Source organism: Herpailurus yagouaroundi, unplaced genomic scaffold (genome assembly GCF_014898765.1).
Source record: "Herpailurus yagouaroundi ecotype Mexico unplaced genomic scaffold, PumYag 197, whole genome shotgun sequence".
NCBI lineage: Eukaryota > Metazoa > Chordata > Mammalia > Carnivora > Felidae > Herpailurus > Herpailurus yagouaroundi.
In genome coordinates, this window is record NW_024412428.1 from 3,386,274 (window position 1) to 3,411,221 (window position 24,948).

The window sequence follows — 24,948 nt, forward strand, 5'->3', positions numbered from 1 at the left end:
TCTAGCGGAGCCGATGAGAAGAAACCTCTGTCTTCTTGAACATCGTTAGCGCTTAACTTTCATGTATGGGTGACTGGAGAAGGAATGGATTGTCTTTATTCATAAACTATGGAAACGCCTCTCGCTCACAACCTCTCCCGTGTTGTTCCATGTCCCACGACATTCACGGCTGAAAACAGGGAGCCCGAGTTTTCATATACTTGGTTGCTCATGACCATTCCCTAGAGGCACTTCCCCACCTCCATACAAAGTAGGAACTGGAAGAAAAGTGGGTTGTTCTTATCTTTTTTTTTTTTCTTTTCTGTAATGCTCCTCTTAACGGACAGATATTAATACATGGCACCAGAAAAAACTGGGAGCTGGTCTAACCTTTCATCGCAAACTCCAAAACAGTTTCTCACAGCTTGGGGAGAGGTACACTCCTTCACGACACAGAAGCTGGGGGAAAGCAATGATTCAAGAAGAGAAAAGAAAAGCAACAGGGCCAAAGGGAAGTTGGGACTCAGCCTATGGAAGATCAGACGGTAAGGAGTTATTGGCATTTGTGCGGAGTCTAAAAAATGTTTGTGGTCAATGCTGTGAGCATTTACTGGTCACTTCCTGTACTAAGGGCTTCCTTCAGGAGCTAGAAGTCTTGTCACACATCAACTGATTGCTCTGCTTGCCCCATACACTTTAAAGTACACTCTGTGCCCAATGTGGGCCTTGAACTCATGACCCCAAGATCAAGAGTCTCATGCTCTACCAACTGAGCCAGCGAGGCACCACTAAACATTTCGTTTTTGTCTTAACATATAGGTGATACCAATCCATTTACACGTGAAAGTACCATCTGCTCATGTAGGATGATGATCTGAGATCTGGTGACGAAGCCACTGGGGAGGATCTCTGGAGCAGAAGACCCTCGGTGGGCCATGAAGTTCAAGTACGTAATTCCTTACTAAGTCCTTGCAACTGAATTTGTTCCTAAAACCTAAACTTCCTCAAGCTTAAACAGTCTTTTCAAGTGTGAGAATAATGAATTTTAAAACTTCCATTTTGTAATAGATGACTACCCACGAGAAAGATATTAAATTAAACAATGTTAGTTATTCCGCTTTAACGACCTTACGGTAGAAATCAGCCACCAACACTAGGCGTGGCTTCAACAGTCGACCGACTGGATGCAGGAGGTTCAGAAGACAACTTAATTCATGGAGAATCCACTTTACCCATGACGGGCATGAACTAAAGAACCTTAACCCTTGGAGCAGACGTCGCTAAATAAGTTTAGGTAAACTGATGACATAACTCAGAAAGCGCTTACTTCCAAAAAGCAAACTAACAATTGCCTGTTTCAGAATTGGAAATAAGGGTTTGTAATAAGCTCTTACTGTGACGTGACCTATGTATCCACAGAGTATGACGATAGGCACCGCTATGCAGCAAAATGTAGATATGTTTGCCTTTTACGGTGACTGGTCAGTGGGCAGAGAGAAACGATCATTTGCCTCTGCACTTAATACGATGTCTGCAAAGCACGTGTTGTCCTTGAAAACCTGTCCTCTCCTATAACTCAACCGGAGTTTTAAGCTAAGCCTTCCCTCATTAGAAAAAAAAAAAAAAAGGAAAACAAGACAGTAGACATGTACAAGGGGTCTGGAATACATCCTTCTCTTTGAAGAACACGTTTGCTTTGTTCTTCTGCATGCAGGTGGAAAGAAGGGATAAATTACAGTGTCTGAACTCTTCCTTGGATTCTGCATTTAGTCACCATTTCCTTGCAACATGGCAAGGGGCAGTTCCTTTAATTCTTTTGGGGAGAAGGGAGCAATTTACTTTTATGTCAGAATGTCATGGGGCGCCTGGGGGGCTCAGTCGGTTAAGGGTCTGACTCTTGATTTCAGCTCAGGTCATGATCTCACCGTTCATGAGTTCGAGCCTCACATCATGCTCTGTGCCGATGGGGCAGAGCTTGCTTGGGAGTCTCTCTCTCTCCTCTCTCTCTCTCGCCTCTACCCTACTTGCTCTCTCACCATAAATAAATGAACTTTAAACAAATTTTTTTAAATGTCAAGTTGTTTGGCCATGCCTACCTATGCCGGAGGTCCCAATAATATAGAACCACTTTTATACAGCTTTTCTGTTTTTCATATTTTAGAAGATCTTTCAAGGGATTTTTTTTCCTATTCGTTCTATGAGAGATTTTATATAGAACCTGTTACTTGGTCTAGAAGCCGCTGTAGGCTTCCGATTGTGTATGGCTCTGAAAAGAATTAATGTTTCTGTCTGCACTGTTTTTCTTATGGCTGTGGCTTTCAATCATAACAAATTAGAAAAACCAGAATAATTTATGTCAAGAATTCATATATAGAGCATTTTTCCTACTGTTTAATTAAAATTTAAGATATATAAAATAAATAAATAAATAAATAATAAAATAAAATTTAAGATATATATACATATATCTTCAATTTGACTCTAAGTTATCATTTCCAAATGACATTTTTGTCCCCTTAAGAGAGTCAGTAAATGAGATTATTTAAAACCCTAGTGTCTTGGGGTGCCCGGGTGGCTCAGTTGGTTAAGCGTCTGACTTCAGCTCAGGCCACGATCTCACAGTTCGTGGGTTCGAGCCCCACGACCGGCTCTGTGCTGACAGCTCAGAGCCTGGAGCCTGCTTCGGATTCTGTGTCTCCCTCTCTCTCTGCCCCTCCCCCACTTGTCTCTCGCTCTCTCAAAAATAAATAAACATTAAAAAAAATCTTTTAAAAATAAAAAAAATAGGGGCGCCTGGGTGGCGCAGTCGGTTAAGCGTCTGACTTCAGCCAGGTCACGATCTTGCGGTCCGTGAGTTCGAGCCCCACGTTGGGCTCTGGGCTGATGGCTCAGAGCCTGGAGCCTGTTTCCGATTCTGTGTCTCCCTCTCTCTCTGCCCCTCGCCCGTTCATGCTCTGTCTCTCTCTGTCCCAAAAATAAATAAACGTTGAAAAAAAAAATTTTTTTTTTAAATAAAAAAAATAAATAAATAAATAAATAAAACCCTAGTGTCTTATGCTGGGTAATAAATTAACTCTATATTCTTCTCAAGAAAGATCTACCAGTTGATTTTTCAGCGAAGAGTACCTTCTTAAGCAGTGCTTAAAGGGTGATGATTCCAGGACACCTGGGTGTCTCAGTCGGTTGAACGTATGACTTCGGCTCAGGTCACGATCTCACAGTCCGTGAGTTTGAGCCCCGCGTCGGGCTCTGTGCTGACAGCTCGGAGCCTGGAGCCTGCTTCGGGTTCTGTGTCTCCCTCTCTCTCTGCCCTTCCCCCACTTGTGCTCTTGTGCTCTCTCTCTGCCTCTCAAAAATAAAATAAATGTAAAAAAAAATTAAAAATAAAGGGTGACGATTCCAATGCCTACAAACGTTAAATAACGAACGTATTTCCATCTCTGTTAATGCCCCCCTTCTCCTTCCCGATCCCTCTGGGGGATCGCAGGGAACTTCCTCTGGCACCACCCACAGAACTCCCACCTTCCAAACGCACCTGCCTGGAGTGGAGAAGTCTCGAGGGCTCTTTCGGGGTGACCCCTGCAGTTTGAGAAGGGCCACCACACAGCCGCACCCGCCGGGGCCTTGCCGTGGGGACCGGCACAAAACAGAGGGCAGAACTGGCTCTAACGTGCCGAAGTAAAGAGAAAGAGGGGAAGGAACAAATTCAGCAGAACGTCAGTAAGTATTCAATCCACGTAACGAGCGTGTGGGTGTTCATCGCAATGGTGTCTTCTACCTCTACGGGTGCTGAAGAGTTTTCGGGATACTATATTTTGAGGGGGGGTCCGAGGGCCAGGCACACGACTTCTGCCAATCACGGGTAAAGAGGGTGAAGGCCCAGGCTCCATTCCACCTACACCGAACGGCCTCTGCCTCTCACGTCCACTCTCCACTTGGCTCACCTGGTCGGGACCACATCCACAGAGCCTCAGGGCACTTTCGCCGCAGGCTGAGTCCACCAACAGGAGGGTCAACGCGAGGGTGACGTCAGAGAACCCATTCCCCCAACACCCATCCCACATCCTCACCCCACGGCCTGACGGTGTCTTTCAACCAAAGGTCACCTCTCAAGGGACGTTGTTCCTTGTCCTTCAAGGTTCAGGCAACCGTTTCCGTCCTGGTCCCCCTGGCCTCGGGAGGTAACGGTGCCTCGGCCGCCAGGCTCCTCGGCATTTGCCCGTTCCTTTTCACCACTGCATGTAAACCCTTGGCTTATCCTAAGCTGACTGCGGGGACCCCGTCTGATAGAGCGCTCACCAGAGCGTGATTGCCTATTCCGTCCACGAAGGAGAAGGTGAATCCGACTTACTATTCTGAGAAGCAGCAGCGTGCCTGGCTGGCAGGGAGCCCCTGCAGACCATTCCTGAGTATGTCTGTCCCTCCTTCCCTCCCCACATTCCTCCCCTTGCTCACTGGCGATGGATTTCTTTTTTCTTTTTTTTTTAATTTTTTTTTTTTTTAACGTTTATTTATTTTTGAGACAGAGAGAGACAGGGCATGAACGGGGGAGGGGCAGAGAGAGAGGGAGACACAGGATCGGAAGCAGGCTCCGGGCTCCGAGCCGTCAGCCCAGAGCCCGACGCGGGGCTCGAGCTCCCGGACCGCGAGATCGTGACCCGAGCCGAAGTCGGCCGCTTACCCGACGGAGCCACCCAGGCACCCCTGGCGATGGATTTCTTACTGCTCTGAAGCTGACAGCTCCGGATCAGCCGCAGATCAGGCACTAGGCTGCAAGTACCGCACGGAAGGGCTTAGAGACGCACATGCAGACTGAGGTCGCCCTCCCCCGGGAACCAGCAAAATGGAAACCGCAGGGAAACCACGCTGGCCGTTTCGTCACCGCTCGGTGACGGCCGCCACCTGTCTCGTCCTCCGCGGCCTCCTGATGATGATGCTCTCCCTAAAGGTACCGTGTGGTCTCCACCAGGATTCTGCCCCCCGCCCCCGCCTCTTGCGTCTTGTGTTTCCCATTGGATGGCCAAAGACACTGGAGAAGCCCCTCCCCGGGCAGACCCTGGGGACACACGCGGACACACCGAGGGGATGGTAGTGGCAAGAAGGAAAATGCCTGCCACCGACCTAGAGGGGTAGGACAGACCGGCTCGCGACGGCTCCTCGGGTCAGGAGGGCGGGAGGCAGCACAACTCCTGTGACAGCTGTGTGATGGCAGAAGCCGTCGCGGAGGGCTAGATGTCATGCGACTTTCTGGATAACGGAGAGTTAGAAAGAAAACCCCGGGCCCAAACGGGCTCACTTATGTTAAGAGCGTCACATCAGCAAACCAAGACTTCATACCTAACCCAACTGCAGTCTCACCCGCCTCCGAAATGTAACCTTTAACCAGTCAACAGGGAATTTCCGCTCAGCGCTAGCAAATATGCGGATAGACCCCTTCCACTCCCCTTAGGAGGGTGACCTTGCCTACACCAATGCATTCTTCGCTAATAACTTCTCTTTTTCCACTCCGTCTCTGCCTTCGAAAACCTTTCCTTTTCTAGACCTCCTTTCCATTTGCTACGTGGGATGCCGCCTGATTCGTGAATTTGATCTTTTAAATTACCCCATTGAATTTTTGTTGCTTAATAGAAGTAATCGTAACAAGCGTTACCTTTTCTTGGGCATTCTGGGTCCCATGCTACGCTAAGTGTCTTACGCTCGTGACTTCTAACATTGTAGGCACTATGATCACCATACTAAGAAAAAGTAACGTACTCAGGGCCACGTAACTGTAAATATCAAAGCTGACACTCAAACCAAATATGCCTGGCTCAAGAGTTAATACTCTTTCCGTTACACAATTTGTTTTCTCTGAAAGGAGGTGGAAGGATATCTGTTCCGAGTTTGTTTTGTTTGGGTGCAGAGGTATCTAAGGAGAAGAGAAGAGAGAGAGAGAGAGAGAGAGAGAGAGAAAGAGAGAGAGAGAGAGGATACGGAAGAGGCAGGACAGGCCCCATCCTCCCCTCTCTGCTCATACATAAGGGACTGGTTTTGAGCCTATGAGGATGGAAACTCAGGCACAGTGCTGATGAAAAGTTGGACTGGATTAAGTCCACACAGCACTGCTTTCTCCCTTAGAGAACAAAACCAGCCCAGGCTTGAGGAGAAGCCACTCCTCTCCCCTCGCTGCGCTGTTCCCATGTTTCAGAGTCGTTTGGGGCTCAAGGTGTCCACAGGGGATAATGTCTTACAGAAGCACCTGCTGCAGAGACCTTGACAAGTCCCCTTGACCGAGAGGCTCAAGAGGAAAGAAAGGGAGCAAATTCATTCCTGAGCCCGTATAAGACGTCACCACCCGGAGGAGGCCCCGACATGGCCAGGGAAGAATTTACGCAGACAAGAGGAGCATGGGGGGGGGGGGGGGTGAAGTTAAGGTCTGATCAGACAGGTGAAGGCTTGGAGCCATGGAGATATGGATGTAAATATTAACTGACCTTATTTATACTCGTGAACTACTGGAACCGAGGAGGTGTGGAATAGTGACTAAGCCACATGTTCTTTCTTTGGACTCCTAAAACCCTGGCTCTTTGTTGGGGTCACTGCCATTAGACCCATGGCTTCAAGCCTGCGTCTGCTCCTGCCCCCTCGTGAGAACGCCAAGGTCTGGCTTGTTTTCCTGGCCCTCCGCCACCCACCTGCTCTTTCCTTTCTCGGCTTCGTTTCATACACTAGGTCTCAGCTTCCTTGTCTGTTCTCCTGAAGACTGGACTCCACTCTCCCATCTGAATTTTTCTTACTCCTAGTGTGTTCCAGGGGGAAAAAACAAAACATGCATTTGGTTTTTGTCTCCTTGGGCCTGGGACAGAGCTTGGAAATTTCCTGAGCCACAGGGCTCATTCGTGTATGCTAATGAGATCACTTGTGGCAGAACTGTTACGTAGGTTCAAGAACCAATCGTGTGATTCGCGGTTTAGAACTTTCAGCGGCCCACCCCTCCCTCCCGACCTCCAGGGAGGGGAGAGGGGCTGCAAATTGACTTCGGCCACGGATGACTTGACCAATTTTGCTTACCAAGTCAAACTTCAGTAAAACCCCCGAAACAACGAGGCTCGGGGAGCTTCCAGGTGGGTGAACACACTAAGCTGACGGGAGGGCCCGGAAACTCTGCACACCCCTTCCCCCCAAGTCTTGTCCACTGCTTCTCTTCCACTTGGCTGTGACTGAGTCACTTGCGAGTGAAGTGCCGAGTTCTGAGTCGTTCTACTGAGACGCTGAACCTGAGGGAGGGCATCATGGGAATCCCTGAATTTGTAGTTGGGCAGCCTGGAGATCCCACTTGTGTCTGGCCCCTGAAGTGGGGGGCCAGACCTGTAGGGTCTGTGCTAACTCTTGGTAGTGTCGGTTGGAGAATTAGGAGACTGATTGCTTTGGGAAAAAATGGCGCAACAGCCACCCTAAGTAGGTTGCTGTCGATACTCGTCTTGATTGTATTTAACGTGGTAAGGATATTCTCGCAGCCCTGGCGAGGACACTGACAAACACGTGCACGAACCACCACGGAGCCATCAGGCAAGAGCCTCCAACACCCTTCTGTCCCGCCGAGAGCCGTCATCATCTCTCGCCTGGATTGTTCCGGCAACCCATATGGGGTCTCCCCACTTCTATACCTGGCCCTCTACGCAGCAGCTAGAGGGATCCTCTACACACGTAAATCAGAGCACATCACTTCTAAAAACGCTGCAGTGGACTCCCAGTTCCTTCACAGTGACCTGGTGCCCAGCTACCTGTTCAACCACATCATCAACTGGCCATCATTCACCTCACCCCATGCCTGTCACCTCCTTATTCTTGGAACATTCCAGGCAGCTCCCACCTAGAGGCTTCGCACGGGTTCCCCTATCTGGAACCTTCTTCCCCTAAATAGCTTGTGATTATTGCCTCCCCTCCTGCAAGTGTCTGCTCAGATTTCACCCTTCTCCACGAGGTCTGTCCCGACCTTCCTATTTAAAATTGTGACACATCTTCTCATACAACCCCTTCAGACTCACACCTCCTTGTCCCGGCCTAGCGTTCCTTTTGTTCCGTCATAGAAGACAGCATATAATTTAATCATGCATTGCATTTGTTGTTTCTTTTCCCTCTTTCCTTGCTAGAATGTAAGAGTCACAATTCTTTCCCCGATGTATTCCAAGTGCCCGGCACATGATAAAGGTACAATACACGTTAGGCGAGTGGATGCTTTTAAGAACAGAGGTTTGTTTGAAGGACCCTGATGGACAGTGCTGCCCTGTAATCCCCAGGTTAGATGTGGAAGTGGCTGCATTTGGTAGACCCTGGGAGACGCTGGGAGAGGCAGGTCTAGTCACACTGGTCCGGAGCTTGCTTGAACCTGGGCTCTCTCCTTGACCAACCTTTAAAAAAGCTCCTCTGAGCCCTCTGTTCAATGAGGACTTGCCTTTGGGCTGTGACCTTGACTTGTCTAGCCCGGTTTTAACAAGAATCCACTAAGTCAGTTTAGCAAAAATCTCCCTCCCCTTAAGATGTGATTTCCCTCAATATTTAACCAAATTCCTTAACCCCTACCCCTGATACCCGGTCACCATGGCCTGCCTTCAGCAAGAATTCTGTCAAGTTGGTTTAGCAAGAATCCCCCTACACTGGATATCTTCTCTTATTAATTTTCCATACCCTGGTCCCCTCACTCTGCTCATTGGCTATAAGCCCCCAGTTGCCATTGCCGTATTTGGATTTGAGCCCAATCTCTCTCCCCTGTTGTAGTGGTCTTGACATCTCTTTCAATAGTCCTGAATAAAGTCTTCCTTACCATTTTAACAAGTGTCAGAATAAATTTTTCTTTAACCAACCCTATGAGTTTGAGCAAGTCACATAATTTCTGTGTCTCATCTGTCAGACCCATAAGAGAGGATCCCAGACATTGCCACTAGCCTGAATCAATACCAAAGATGCCAAGCTCGTTAGCACATTGTAACTAGAATTGTTTCCTAGGCATCATTGGGGGCAATTTCCCCAAATGTGGCCCACCCTTCTGTATCCTGGAATCTGCTTCTACACTGTCACACACTGAAGCTCCAGAAGCTTCCTGACGGGAATAGAGAGAGAACCAATCCCAAAGTAGCCTTCAACAAGTGAGATCAAGTCTCAACTTTTAGTTCAAATATTCATATGGCACATTCAACGATACATCTGCCTTAATTTTAGCATAACACTTGATATTGCTTATTAGATAGACAATGTAACTAACTTCTTTTCCCAAAACATTTACATAAATCTAGTACTTTAGGAAGGGCCTGACTTGTCGACACTGTGACCGCATGACCCCCTACCACACACACACACACACACACACACACACCCCTGGGGATTCGTGATACAACCCCCCACCCCCAGAGCTCAAGAAGCCCAGACTAGATCTTTTTCAGCTTTAAACATTATCTTGCCCCAGGAACAAGGAGACCAGGCAATCAAGTTTTATAGCTTAATGGTCTTAATAAGACAGGTTTTAAATGCCTTAATAAAAGTGTGTACTTATAAAGATGACCTTAAGATAGATACGTTGACCCTCAACTCATGTACTCCACTCTATGTATTCATACATGTTGCTATATCCAGTCACTGACGTTTTGGCTTTAAAAAATTTTTTTTTTAATGTTTAGTTTTGAGAGAGAGAGACAGAGTGTGAGTGGGGAAAGAGCAGAGAGAGAGAGAGAGACAGAGAGGGACACAGAATCCGAAGGAGGCTCCAGGCTCTGAGCTGTCAGCACAGATCCCGACGTGGGGCTCGAACCCACGAACCACGAGATCATGACCTGAGCTGAGGTCGGATGCTCAACTGACTGAGCCACCCGGGCACCCCCAACATTTTGGCTTTAAGTAAATAAGTAAATAAGCTTCAAGTAAATAAATACATCAGTTGTGAGGAAATTCTAAAGCACCCAAAGCCTACATAATCTGCAAAGATATACCCAAAGTTAATATACTTTTGCTAGCTATAAATAGAATTTATCAGCCAATGACTACAAAGACAATTGAACATGTTGTTTTCTCAACATCTGTCAGATGCTTTCAAATCAATCCTGACTGTTGAAAAGTTGGACTTCAGTATAACTGTACAGCATTAATGCTTTATTTTAAAATAAACTTATAAGGGAGCGTGGGGGGCTCAGACAGTTAAGTGTCCAACTTCAGCTCAGGTCACGATCTCCTGGTTTGTGAGTTCGAGCCCCACATCGGGCTCTGTGCGGACAGCTCAGAACCTGGAGCCTGCCTTGGATTCTGCATCTCCCTCTCTCTCTGCCCCTCTCCCATGCACACTCTGTCTCTCTCTCTCTCAAAAATAAATAAACATTAAAAAAATAAAATAAATTTACAAATGAAATTATTTTTAACCAATCAGTCAACTGGTAAGTTGAATGAAAATGAATTCACCTTTAGTTTGAAAGGCAACGACTTTCATAACTAAGAAGACATTATACAGAAGCACTTTAAAAGGTAAAAAAGAGGGGCACTTGGGTGGTTCAGTCAGTTAAGCACCCACTCTTGATTCCCACTCAGGTCATGATCACAGAGTGATAAGATCGAGCCCTGCATCAGGCTCTGCACTGAGGACAGAGCCTGCTTAAGATTCTCTCTCCCGGGGCGCCTGGGTGGCTCAGTCAGTTGAGCATCCAACTTCAGCTCAGGTCATGATCTCCCGGTCCGTGAGTTCGAGCCCCGCGTCGGGCTCTGTGCTGACAGCTCGGAGCCTGGAGCCTTTTCGGATTCTGTGTCTCCCTCTCTCTGACCCTCCCCCATTCATGCTCTGTCTCTCTCTGTCTCAAAAATAAATAAACGTTAAAAAAATTAAAAAAAAAAAATAGATTCTCTCTCCCTCTCTCTCCAGCCCTCCCCCACTGGCATACGTGTGCAGACGCGTGCGTGAGTGCACCTGCACACACGCGCGCTCTCTCTCCCTCTACTAAAAGAAAAGAAAAAAAAAAAAGAAAAAAGTCAGAACTACTGTGAGAAAACACGTACAGTGATACATAAGTATATTTCTCTCACGTCTAAGCAATTTAGTATCAGTAAGGATCCGAAAATCCATCTTACATGGCTTCTTATTATACTAAAAAATTCAGAAAATAGTCAGATATTCCAATTGGGCAATAAAAATCAAAACCATGATGTAGTCTCAATTCGTGTGTACATTCACATATTTAGGTAACAAGCAGTCGCAAAATTAATCCTGATTTGCTAGAAGGCAAGTACTATTGAAAAAGTTACACTTACCTCCACGGCCTAATGAATAAAACACTTAAGAATTTTTATTTTGGAAAAATTTGAAAGAGAAAAACAAATACTGGGCTTCTTCAACGGTAAGCCAAGTTTGAAAGCCAACTTGGAAAAGGCTTCCATCCACAGATATCATTAGGTTATAAGATGTGAAGCCTTACGTGGTCCCTGTGGCACGAAAATTTTATTTATTGAACATAACTATTTGAATACAGCATTCAAAATCAATGAAAGAATGTTTTGCTATATGCTTAAGAAAAAAAAGAATACATGGAAATTTAAGGGGTAATTATAAATATTATATTTTTGCATAAATCCTCAAGCCTGCAAAAGAAGCATATGTCCTCATAAAATAGCAATTAAATTTGAGGAAAGGAGTGAATTTTGTTGTTATCATAGTTCCCAAAGTCAATGCAGACTGTGCTCCCTCTCTCTCTCCCTCTCTCTCTCTCTTTCCTGGGTTATCTGATAAAATTTCAGGTACTTCACAGTTTTTTATTTAACATTTTCTGAATAATCATATGGCCAGTAAGAGGCACTAACATATACACTTGAAGAAGGAGAGAACGGGGTAGATCCAATCAACTGTCCCTTACAGCAGCCACACCAGAAGACAGAAAATCAAAAACCATCTGGACGAAGGTAAGGAATGATTTTCAACCCTTGGCTTGAACTTTTACACAGGTGATTCCAGTTAGAACTAAAGTACCTATAGTTGATTCACTTTCATCTCTAGAAAGCTTTCGCCTGTTTTTGCCTACCTGTGTTTCACTTGGGAAAACCCAATAAACCTTGAAATATCAGTGCAAATTGTCGTAATTGAAAACATGAGCTCATTTACCTATTATCCTTGGCCTCCATTATCACTTCCGGAATATGTGTCGGTGAAAATCATGAAACTCTTTTTCTGTCTTCGAAGTCTTTCGTTTGTGTTTCCTTTGAATGTATACTCCAAGCTCAGCTCTGCCTGGCCGGTAAAAAGCCTGTGTTCCCCTCAGTGTCCATTCATCATCTGATGCCTGGAAGCATGGTTGCGTTTTGTGGTGTCCCCTCACGTGTGGCTCTCCCGACTGAAAGTTGAAAGTGGTTGCCTCGGTTATGCGCCTGATCGAGCAACCCACAGAAGTTCTTCAGGTAAAATAGTACTGGTTGGGCAATGGTTTTTGGCTATTCCCCACAGCACAAATGAGCTATTTTCATCTGAGAATCTTCTGTATTTTCTTCACGAAGGGGGTGAGGAAAAATGTCACAGAAGCTTTGGGGCTCGGTGTTCCTCCCCCTCATCTCAGCAGATGTGAAATGCTCACGGGCGAGAGCCTTTCTTCTTGCTCTGGTGATGATACCTGCTTTTCCACGTCACTTTTGGACCCTGAGAGAAAAATCAAGGAAGGTTAAAGGAAGGAGTAAGGAAAAGTACGCGGAGTAAAATGCACTGAAAATGTAATTCCTCATGGAAGACAGCCACGGTTCTTATTTCCAGCGACTTTCTAATTATAAACTGCTGGTTGTACTGTGGCCCTGCCAAACAGCATGGCATTTATCCCTCCCTCACAACCAACAGACACACATGGCGGCCTCGGTAAATTTAAGAAAAAAAACCTACTTAATTTAGTTTCCTGTTCTCACTCCCTATGCATTTCTTCTCATTTCTCTATTTCTCTGGCTTCTTTTAAGTGAAATACGTGCTTCACGTGATGTACCTTTTGCCGGGCACAGTACCATTAAATCCAAAGCTGCGACTTTACATATAACACAACTCACGTTTGAAAGTAAAACATCTACATCAGAAAGAGAAAAGAAAATGTGTCTTTCAGAAAGCCTTTCTTTCTAGTATAGTCTCAATAACCACTAGTACCTGCCAGCAGTCTAACATCTTAAGAAACAAACTAGAAAAAAAAAAAAATGACTAACTTTGACAACGGTGATAAGCCAGAGGGACACATGAGACTGAATTTTCTACCCGTTCATACAACTCTCTTTAGTATAAATGCTTGATAATTTTAGACAGTACCACACTTCAACAGTTCTTTGGAGCAGACAGAAGAGAGGTAGAATTGCTAAGATGTTTAATATGTTAACGAAACTTGAATGCAGAAAGGTGAGTAACTGTGTTCAAGCTCACTCAACCAGGAACTGATAAACCAGAAACTGGAAAAACAGCTCCTGGACTCCTATTCTACTTTTTGTTAGCCGACAATATTTCATTGTGGACAAAAGTCATTTAGAGAGAGTAATCTAAGCTATGCTTATAATACTATAGATTCTTGACTTCGTGAAAACCAAAGAACTCAAAACTCACTGTAAACTATTTCCCAAAAACACTTCCCCAGTAACTTGTTATAATAAAAATATTACCAGGCATCATGAGTGAGATTAATTGAAACAAACCAAACCAAATCTTAATGACGCTTTCATATAAAAACGTGTATAATGAAATTTGAATGCCATGTGTCAAGAATTAGAGAAATTTTGTATTTAAATTTTTAATTAAAGAATTAAAATTAAATTAAGAATTTATAGGGCGCCTGGGTGACTCAGTCAGTTGAGTGTCCAACTCTTAATTTCGGCTCAGGTCGTGATCTCAGGGTCGTGAGACTGAGCCCTGCATCAGACTCCGCACTGGGCATGGAAACTGCTTGGGATTCTCTCCCTCTCTCTCTCTGCCCCTCACCCCTGTGCATTCTCTCTCTCTCTCTCTCTTCCTCTTTCTCTCTCCGAAAAAGAAAAAAAAAAGGAAATTACATAACAAGAAGATGAAACCCTTTCATTGGATTTCATGGATTTCAGAAATTAGACTCTTCAATTTGAAATGTTCAGTTTAAGAGAAGTTATGGGTAATAAAGTGGAAGATTAGAATTAGTTTCTTTACCTGTAAAACAAGGAGCTGGAGTAAGTGTTATAACTTATTAACACCTGTGAAATTCTGCAATTCGTTCTATGATTTAACTTATAACAATTCTGAGCATAGGAATTAATCCAGATATGTCTTCTGACTAAAAACGATTTTGTCAATTAAAATGTCATGTTAAATATAAACATAAAATATAAATGTATTGTAGAACAGACACAGGTTTTATATAAATGTTTATGATAAAATATGAAATTCCAAGGGAAATCTGGAATCACTTATACTCAAATAGAGGCCTTCAGCCGCACGTTTTATGCGCTCATGGTGTTCTGCCTCTGTGGGAGCGTTAGAGAAAAACAGAAGTATTGACTTAAGTGTAACACTGCAAGTTCATGCTTATTAGCCTCACTGAAGGAGTTTCCAGCTCTAATTCCAGTTTGTCAATATCTTTTGAAAAACATATTCTGAGATCTGCAATTTTAATTAGCAGGTGATAATTAATTATCACCTGGCACGTTTTGCAAAACTGCAATACAACGTAGGAGAACCCTGTGGCAAATTATTAGAACGTTCCTCCAGAGGGACAATGATACGTTGATGACAAAAAAAAAAAAAAAAAAGATCTCTGAATAGTTTTTACTACACAACTCTGAGCCCTAATGAAAGTCCCATCACCGAGCACATCAAGCTATCAATATTAGCAAGATACGACAGCTTTGCCCAGTGTATCACCAAGGCCAAGGTACAGTCTTCCTGCTGACCCCTCCACGGTGCTGCCAGTCTAAAAATGTTGTCAAAGGGGACATTGACATGACATGTTCTTGATGAACCCATGCTGGGTCCCAGGGATAATCGTGCCCTTGTCTAACAGCCCCTCAATTCTCTTTCAATGCAATCAATTTTAATATGACTGCTATAATTAACATCTAGCCTACAAGTTAGAATTCTAACAACCATTGTTCCTTTTTGGACACTGGAACATTGGTACGTGTGCATCTCCCCAGGACTTGTCTTTTTTCTCCAATTGTTCAGAACTTACCCCCTGTGAAAAGGCACAGCATAGGCAATACGGTCAATGATACTGTAATAGTATTGTATGATGACGGGGGGGAGCTACTTTTTGGTGGACAGAGCAGGATGTATAAACTTGTTGAATCGCTATGCTCTACACCCAAAACTAATGTAACATTGTATGTCAACTACCCTCAAATTTTAAATTTTTTTTAAAAAATTTAGAAAGAAATTACCCCCAATGATATAACAATTGTATACGCATATTGATGAGAGAAGACAGCGTGTTACCTGGAAACACCAGTTGCCCGAACTGTAGTCACTGATGAGTCACCCTTATGGCTTTTTTCATATTTGAGGATCTGTGGCCTAATTGGGTACCATCTATTTGTCACTTACTTAATAATTTTTAAAGTTACTCTGTGCTTACATAAATGTATTATGAAAGGAAACTCTCTATTCACAACATACATGGAAACCCAGTCCTACGTGCCACAAATAGAGGGCAACTCTAAAGATAAATAAGATGAATACAAAACAAAAGGAATCTCTAAATTCTGGTTGGTCTCTGTTCATTAAAAAGGGGGTTAGTAAATGGGTGGGGACATTTAGAGCCTTTAATGATTTCATTTAGAAAGAAGAAAGACTGAAAATTAAGTACCCACTTCAAGAACTTAGAAACAGGTAATGGGAAAGAAAACAGGAAATAATGATGAGAGCAGAACTAATGAAGTGGAAAACAAAGACACAGAAGAAAATATCAGCAAAGACAAAAGTGAGTTTTTTTTAAAGACACACTGGCCAACTTGGGGCAAGTCTGATCAAGATAAAAGCAAAGTCCTTCACACAAAGCTAGTGCTGGGAATGAAACATGAGATGCATCAGAGATTAAAAAGATAAGAGATGATACAACCTTTCGGGTAATGAATTTTTAAAATTTGAAAATGGACAAATTCCTGGAAGAATATAAAGTACCAAAACGAATTCAAGAACTAAGTCAATCCAGGAAATAGATTCGATCACTGATACTTAAAATCTTTTCACAGAGAACACATGAGGCTGGACAACTAGTTTCACTGGTGAGCCGTACCAAATGTTCGATAAACAGATTAACTCTAATATCTTATAGATTCTACCAGAGAACATGAAAACAGACAATATGTCCAAGTAATTTCATGAGGCTGATAATATTCCCAATGAAATGATCTACACCAAACCGGGACAATGAGGAAAAAGAAAAAGTAATGGCCAATCTCACTCATGCAAAAATTTGAAATACCTATTAGCAAGTTGAGTCCAGCAGTGTGTAATAAGCATAATACCTTATGATTAAGCTGATCAGAGAATAAAATTCAGTACCCATTAATAACCAAAAAAAAAAAAAAAAATTAAAAGGAAAGAAAACAAAAAACTTTAGGTCAATGAGAAGTAGGTGAGAACTTCATTAAAGGGCAAACATACCCTCCTGTCTTAATTTCTATTCCCCATTTTATGGGAGGTGCCAGCGAGTGAAAGACAGAAAAGGGGGGAGAAGGGTGAGAAACAAGTGGTGCAAGAGAGGAAGCAAAGCTGTCACTATTCACAGAGGGAATATTAAAAAAAAAGAAACTTGGGCAAATTACCAAAATTAATAGTAGAGTGAATCAAGATTATTGATAAGTTCAACTGCCTTTCTACATACCAACAAGAGTTTGTGGATTTTTTTAAGGGGTTCTTTTAAACGATAGCCATTTATAATAGCCCGGGGGGTGGGGGGAAGGAGTTACCTTGGAATAGTTATAACGAAAGAACTTGTATAAAACTTCTGGAAAAAATCTGTCCACTTGAACAAAAACACATTAAAGAGGCCCTTTTAAAAATGGAGATAATGCATGTAATGCCCTGTCAGCTCTCCTCAAATTGATCTTTTCATTCAGAGGAATTCCCACTAAAATCCCAGTAAGTTTTTAAAATAAAACTTGACAAGCTGGTTCTCAGAGTTTTAGGGAAGAACAAAGGGACAAGAATTTTTTTAAAAAGACTCCTTCAGAAAGCTTTTCTAGATGTTGAATCTTAATGTAAAACTATTATAACGAAGTTGGTATGGCATTCACACAGGAACAATCAGAATAAAAAGCTTAGCAACAGGGCCCTGCATTCATGGAAACTTGATACATAACAGAGGTGTTTGTAGAATTTGGTGGAGAAAGCGGACCATTCGGAAAATGTTACTGGGACAAGCGGTTATCTACGTGGAAACAAAATGTATCTGTACCTCCCACTGTGCACAAATACCAACACAAACTCTCATGAGCGAGAAGATCAAACCTTAAGCTTTTTAGAAAGAAATAGAACACAATATCTTAATGACTTCAGAGTAAAGAAGAATTCTCCAAAGAACAAATAGAAGCCACGGATTGTAAGACAAAAGATTGTTACAGTCAAACCATATTAAAACTAAGAACTTCTGTTCACCTAAGGTAAGCTACAAAAATCAGGAGAACGCATTTGCCACACAGATAATTGACAGTTTTGTGTCCAGAATAAAGAACTCTTGAAAATAAAAAAGAAACAGCCCCCCAAAAAGTACGCAAAATTCTCTAATTTATATATACTCTTTCGTATGCGTAGTATTTTCATTTAAAAAATAATAAAAATTATGGGGCACCATAATACAAATTATGGGGTGGCTCAGTCGGTTGGGCGTACGACTTCCGCTCATGTCATGATCTCGTGGTTCATGGGTTCGAGCCCCGCATCAGGCTCTGTGCTGACAGCTTGGACCCTGGAGCCTGCTTCGGATTCTGTGTCTCCTTCTCTCTATCTCTGCCCCTCCCCTGCTCGCTCTCTCTCTCTTTCTCAAAAGTAAACATTAGGGGCGCCTGGGTGGCGCAGTCGGTAAGCGTCCGACTTCAGCCAGGTCACGATCTCGCGGTCCGGGAGTTCGAGCCCCGCGTCGGGCTCTGGGCTGATGGCTCAGAGCCTGGAGCCTGTTTCCGATTCTGTGTCTGCCTCTCTCTCTGACCCTCCCCTGTTCATGCTGTGTCTCTCTCTGTGTCAAAAATAAATAAACGTTATGGGGCGCCTGGGTGGCGCAGTCGGTTAAGCGTCCGACTTCAGCCAGGTCACGATCTCGCGATCTCGCGGGATCTCGTGATCCCGCGGTCCGGGAGTTCGAGCCCCGCGTCAGGCTCTGGGCTGACGGCTCGGAGCCTGGAGCCTGTTTCCGATTCTGTGTCTCCCTCTCTCTCTGCCCCTCCCCCATTCATGCTCTGTCTCTCTCTGTCGCAAAAATAAATAAACGTTGAAAAAAAATTAAAAAAAAAATAATAAAAATAGGTTTATAACATGACGGAGGGCATATAATGACATCTTTGCTTAAGACGGTCTTTAATATCTTCCATTTATTGCTAGAACAGCTGTTAATTAAGAATGAGGTTCTGATGGAAAAATAGAGTCTACGTCATCAGGTTTTTACAGGAAGAAGGAAGGAGAGGAAGAAAAGAAGAGGGGGGGAGGCAAGGAGAGAAGGAACTTGCAAAAGGGGTCGTATCCTCACTGAATAATCTCATTTTTTTTGATGCCTATTTGAGTCACATCTCCTCATTTCCCCAACACCGACCATTCCCTCCGTGATCAGGGCATGTGGCCTCCACGGTGTGAAACGCTCCGTGAGAACCTGTTCCCCCAGCATTCCAAAGTTTTCCTCAGAGTTGCGAAGATCCACGTGGCGCCCATGAGCCCTTCTGAATTAATATGAAGTTCTGCATGTGGCGCTTAAACGTCAGCACCTTACCCACGTAGTCCCTTACAATCGCATCCGTGGTTTCACGCAATCCTCAAGCCTACTTGAGGAAAGAGGCAGACCAGCTGGTTTCCCCATTTTACAGGTTAAGGGACCAAAGCCCAAAACACGTTAAGGCATGTGCCCACGCCACAAGGGGATATAGAAGGGAACGAGGTGACACACGTCCCCAGGGCCAGTCTATGGCAGATGTTGTCCATGTGAGTTTATAAATATGAAAACGTTCGTTTGCGAAGGCATTAATCTTCACGAAATGTAGCTCTGCGGGGGCAGGGTTAGAAGGGGAGACACTGCGCCTGCCATCACAGGGACCCGTGGGCCACGAGGGCACTACAAAGGTCACACCGAGGAGGTGACAGAGCCCCAACACCAGCTCTAGCCCCTTCGTTCAAGAGCTTCTCCGATAAACCCAACTGCTTCCCGTATAATGATATCGAAATGTCTGCAGCTCACCAACATTCACAAAGCACTTATTGTATATTCTTCTCTTTATTCTCATGATTATTTTGTACTAATCCAAGATCAAAATATATAGGCAAAGGAAACATTAAAATGTCTTTTTTATTCCCAACTCATGATGGCTGGCGCACACACACACACACACACACACACACACACCCCTTTACTCAAGTCAACAAACATCTATTTCTTGGTGTATGATAATTTCACATCGTAAAATAATTTTTTTTAATGTGTATTTTTTTTTGAGAGAGAGAGAGACAGAGCATGAGCAGGGGAGGGGCAGAGAGAGAGGGAGACACAGAATCCAAAGCAGGTTCCGGGCTCTGAGCTGTCAGCACGGAGCCCGATGTGGGGCTCGAACTCACAAACCGCGAGATCATGACCTAAGCCGTAGTCCGGATGCTCAACCAACTGAGCCACCCAGGTGCCCCGATAATTTCACATTTTAAATAAGCCTATATAGGAACACATCTCTGCTTGTGATTATGTATTCAGTTCTATTTCATGTTCATTATTTTAAACTCAGAAATGCTTTTTGTGCCTTACTGATGGTAACATTACGTGGGATTTTTATACTTCTATGTTTAACGCTTCTCTTGCATATAAACCTTCACCTGATAATGCATCCATTTTTGAGTGCTCCATTTACTTCTACAAATCCTTAACAATGACATCACACAGAAGACAGAAGCCTTTTTTATGGCATCAGCCGTGAATGAACAGCAGTCCAATGCGATTTAAGACAGCTTTTCAGGACGACCAAATTAACCATGAAGTGTTAACTCTGGTGTTTTTTACTGCTTTCATAATGTTGTGTTAACGTAGCTCATTAGCATAGCCAAGAAAATCAGTATATCCTACATTTTGTATGCCGTTGAAATGTTATTGATAGTAAAATTATAATGCAGTATAGTAGGAGTGTCTTGCAAAGATAAAGTATCTTTTTTTTATTTTTTTATGTTTATTTACTTTTTTTTTTTTTTATTTTTTTTTCAACATTTATTTATTTTTGGGACAGAGAGAGACAGAGCATGAACAGGGGAGGGGCAGAGAGAGGGAGACATAGAATCGGAAACAGGCTCCAGGCTCTGAGCCATCAGCCCAGAGCCTGACGCGGGGCTCGAACTCACGGACCGCGAGATCGTGACCTGGCTGAAGCCGGACGCTTAACCGACTGCGCCACCCAGGCGCCCCTGTTTATTTACTTTTCAGAGAGAGACAGAGACAGAGTGTGAGCAGGGGAGGGGCAGAGAGAGAGGGAGACACAGAATCCGAAGCAGGCTCCAGGCTCCGAGCCATCAGCACGGAGCCCAACGCAGGGCTCGAACCCACAGACCGCGAGATCATGACCTGAGCTGAAGTCAGGGGCTTAACTGACTGAGCCACCCAGACGCCCCAAGATAAAGTATCTTTAATTCATTGAAGTGACTCCATAGATATTATCTTTTTGCAGTTTCATAACAGCCTGGTAATTCGGTAGAAAATTGTTAATTCTGTTTCACACCTAAGGAAATTGGTGCACAGAAAGTCAAGCGACATCCGACCCTGGGACTCAAACACGGGGTCTTCAACTTCTAGCTCTTACCTTATTCACCAAACACAACATCTGTTCTCAAATATGATTTCCTTCTCTCCCATTGCTTCTTCCCCCAAAGGAAAGAAAGCCGCTTCCATCACATCAAGTCCAGGGTGGGGGGTGGGAGGGGTTAGGAGCGCAGGAGGAAGGCCAAGGCTGGAGAATCACGTCATCTCTCTGCGCCTCATCTGGCCTGCCCCCTCCCTGTGCAGGTTCATCAGAAAGACCACCCGGAACTATGTCTAAAAGTACTCAACAGACTGCAGATGACGTTTGCCAATCTTGGATGTCCCTCTTCATGTTCGTGTAATATTCTCCAACACATGCGGGGCCAGGAAACGCACGCATGATACCCTCTGCCGCCTGACTCAGGCCCTCGTCCCGGGCGTCGGGCCCGAACAGTTGGCTCTCTGAACTTGCTACTTGGGAACGGGGATTTGGACATCCATCCCGCCAGCTGTGGAATCCGTTCGTCTGGCTCTGAAAGCTGAGGCCGCTGCCCACAGCTGAGAGAGGCACGGCGTGCCGTTCAGTGACCTCTCCGCCTTCCCGGCAAAAATACCCTGTTCTGGCAATCAGGGTTTTCCCCACAGCGGGTGAATTTGGCACCATCTACAGTCTCCTTTAAGGAGGAGGAAAGACATATGCCAGCCCCGCTAACTCACGGAGGTGAAGCTCCCTTCGAGTTGCTCTGCACGAAGCAGAAACGGCCCAGAGACTCGGGGCGGAAATCATGGCCCCGGTGGAGACAAGTGGTGACGTCCCCTCGGCCCAAAGCCGTCCTTTGGTGGGTAGGCGGGGAGGAGCGAGGGAAGACGAGGGGATTTCTAAGGTAGACTTCGCCAGAAAGCAAGAGGACAGGACAGACTTCCCAGGAGCTAGGACACACACACCCAGCTGCCACCCGTGGGAATGAAAAGAAAGGTCTTTCCTGCAGGGAACGAGATAGAAATATCAACAGGACCTACCCCTTGGACTTCATCCCTAGGATGATGTCCCTTCTCTTTGGCTTAGCGTGTCCGTTAAATACAGAACCACATGGGCTCGGAACTAGTAAAAGCCCCTCTTCATGGAGGGAGAGGAAGTGGCCTGTGGCCCCGAGGAAGCGAGGACATCTCGGGTGACCTCTCCCCCTTTCCGCCGTTGGCCGTGCTGCCATATTCACAGGCATCGCGCTCTGCGGCTTTACTTATCAGAATAACGTTGGCTTCCCCAGAAACGGTCCTTCAACCCACCTACAGCAAACAACAGGGTCAGAGCTGCCCGTGGTGACCTCCTGAGAACGGCATCCACGTTCATCTAAAACTGGGAACTAACAACCCACATTACTGTGTATCGCGTCTGACCAAAGCCACTGGTAGCGAAGTCCTCCGGCATGCGGTGAAAATTCACCCTTGACAGTCCCTCACGTCACGAGAACGGGGAGCCAGCCACGGACAGACTTCGGGCCCGCAGAAAGCCTCGACTGGCACTGCCCTCGGAATAATTGCCTGGCCCTCCTTAATGTCAGAACAAAACAGGAGTCAGCAGAAGACTTTAAAATGGCATCTTGGCAAAATGGAGAAATCAGATTCATTCGCCCTGTACGTGAATGGAGCAAACTTAAGATTTTAAGACGTAGCAACTCTTTTGAGTGTCGCTAATGACAGGATTGTATCGGCACAATCTGTTGCAGAAAAGGCCACGGTCACTAGTCATCATCTGACCTCAAACGCGCATCCCTGTGATTGAAGGTGTCCGTAAATGCACTTTGTGGAGCACCAAAAGCAAAGAGAAAGGTGGGCGATAAGTAACTGGTTGGTTGTGTGCATGTGTGTGTCATTGAAGATGTCCGTGTACAATGCATAACAGAAAAGATACTGTATTTCAAATGGAATAAGAAAAAACTATGAGCTACTCCCTCAGATTCCGAAGCTCCTCTGTGTTACACAAATCTTCCTCCCCTACTTGGCTGAACACGCCTCAAGAGTGTTTTCTTCGTCGTTGACTCTCTCACTCAGTGAGATCTGGGGCCATGGATACGTAAGGCATTCAACAGAGATTGAATAATTTAGTCACTTTGGCCAATTTCCAGCTAATAAAAATACACGTACTTTTATAGCGTATCTTGGATCGAATTGAGGAGCCTCTGTTTTCAGTCTTGTCAACTAATGGAGCAGATTGTCTGAGGCAGGAGTCTGGGGAGGGCTGGTACTGGAACGGGACCTCCTCAGAGTCTTGGGTTTATCTTTGGATCAATGTTATCAAAGATAACGTTTCACCCCAAAATAAGAGACCATATAGATGAATTATATGGCATAGGAATTAGATCTCCATAAAGCTTTTAAAAAATAATGCATGAAAAATAGACTGTATGATTAAAATACATCTCATTTCATATTATCTGACTAATATTATCATCTGGGTTTTTTGCAGGGAAAAAGAATATTCATTCATTCCCTTAAAAAAACAAAGGGAGCTTGCCATGGAAATCCACACCAGAGGCTTTACTCACCTGTCATCTGACCTCTGAGGTGGTGATTGTTAGCCTATTATCAGTGCCACTTAAGGAGGAGGAAACTGAGGCACGCCCGAGTAGCTCAGGTCATGATCTCACGGTCTGTGGGTTCGAGCCCCGCGTGGGGCTCTGTGCTGACAGCTCAGAGCCTGGAGCCTGCTTCGGACTCTGTGTCTCCCTCTCTCTCTGCCCCTCCCCTGCTCACACTCTGTCTGTCTCTCTCTCTCTCTCTCAAAAAATAAATAAACATTTAAAAAACAAAAAAAAAGAAGGAGGAAACTGAGATTCCAAGAGATGAAGTATCAGGTCTAGTATGATGTAGAGTCAGTTTGCAAAACCAAGTTTGACTCCAAATAAATATATTTAAAATCTTGGGTATTTTTTTTTTTCCATTCAGTAGCAAGGCCTCTGGGGAATATGAGGTGAGTTGGACATAATACGGTCTTCAGGATCAGGATTTTCTTAGAATGGTCACTTATTACACATTTAATAACCAAAAGCATTAATAAACAAAACTAGTGAGATGCTTGCATATTATGAGAAACTGATAAAGGTTGGATTTGATGTATGTTTTAAGCTTTAAAAACCTAACATTAATATCTTTATGCTCAAAGTAAATGACTCTCTAATTTATCAGTTAAGGTTCTGTTTATCTAGGGTTCCTAGATTTAGCAAATAGAAATGTGCCTAGTTAAGTTTGAACTTCAAATAAACAACGAGCAATTTTTTAGCGTATGTTTACCTTAGGCCGTATTTCCGGTAATGGATCTGGTGACCCTATTAGTCATTTATTAATGGTCCTAAGAATTAATAATGACTCTAATCATTTCTTAATGATTAAATTGATCACTGCATTAAAAACAAGGAGAAAGAGCTAAGCCTTCACTGCTAGAAGTAAAGTCGTGCACAAATTCTAGATACCTGAAAAATGCAAATACATGCGGCTGTCTAGCACTTGGTACTTAGATGAAACAAGGAGATCTGTGAAGTGTAAGTGATCACCCACAACATTATTTGGGTCTTTGACTTATTATAATGTGTTGTAGTTTCCGGACACATGAAAAGGAAAATGGGGAGTACATTGACCTCATTTTCTGATTTTCTAACCCGGAGCAGAATATTTAAATCAAATCTTTGGACACGATGTCACTGTAACCAGACCATCGATGCCCCCTTACAAAAGCGAGAACCGGTGTGCATTGGATTTCAGGCCGCTGTAAGCTCTAAGTGCTGTGAGAGGGGACACGGGGGCACAGGGGCCAGAGCTCAGCGTTTGCAGGCTAAGGACTCACCGACGTCTAGCGAGAAAAGCCAACTTGGATATCGCCTGGTCGACCTCCCCTTTTCACAAATGAGAAATCGTTGGGGTTCTCTTCTCCCTTGGTCTTACGTTTTATCATCGGCAAAACAGGCCGGCTCTTCCTCGAGGCTATTGTGTCGAGGACAACGGACAATGGAGGTGAAAGCACGTGACTTGATCAAGTAACTGTTATACACCAAGAGTACCCCGAAGACAGGGTGTA

General features: G+C 44.4%; 1 protein-coding gene across 3 annotated transcripts in view; it reads right to left on the reverse strand.

Annotated features, from left to right (window-relative positions):
• The window catches only part of SACS (sacsin molecular chaperone), an 86,764-nt gene that overhangs the window by 59,410 nt on the left and 2,406 nt on the right, over positions 1-24,948 (reverse strand). For all 3 annotated transcript variants that reach the window (XM_040448026.1, XM_040448023.1, XM_040448024.1), the window contains exon 2: positions 12,089-12,616. In XM_040448026.1, coding sequence (XP_040303960.1) covers positions 12,089-12,108 — 20 coding nt within the window. In that variant the 5' untranslated portion in view covers positions 12,109-12,616. The remainder of the gene's footprint in view (positions 1-12,088; positions 12,617-24,948) is intronic.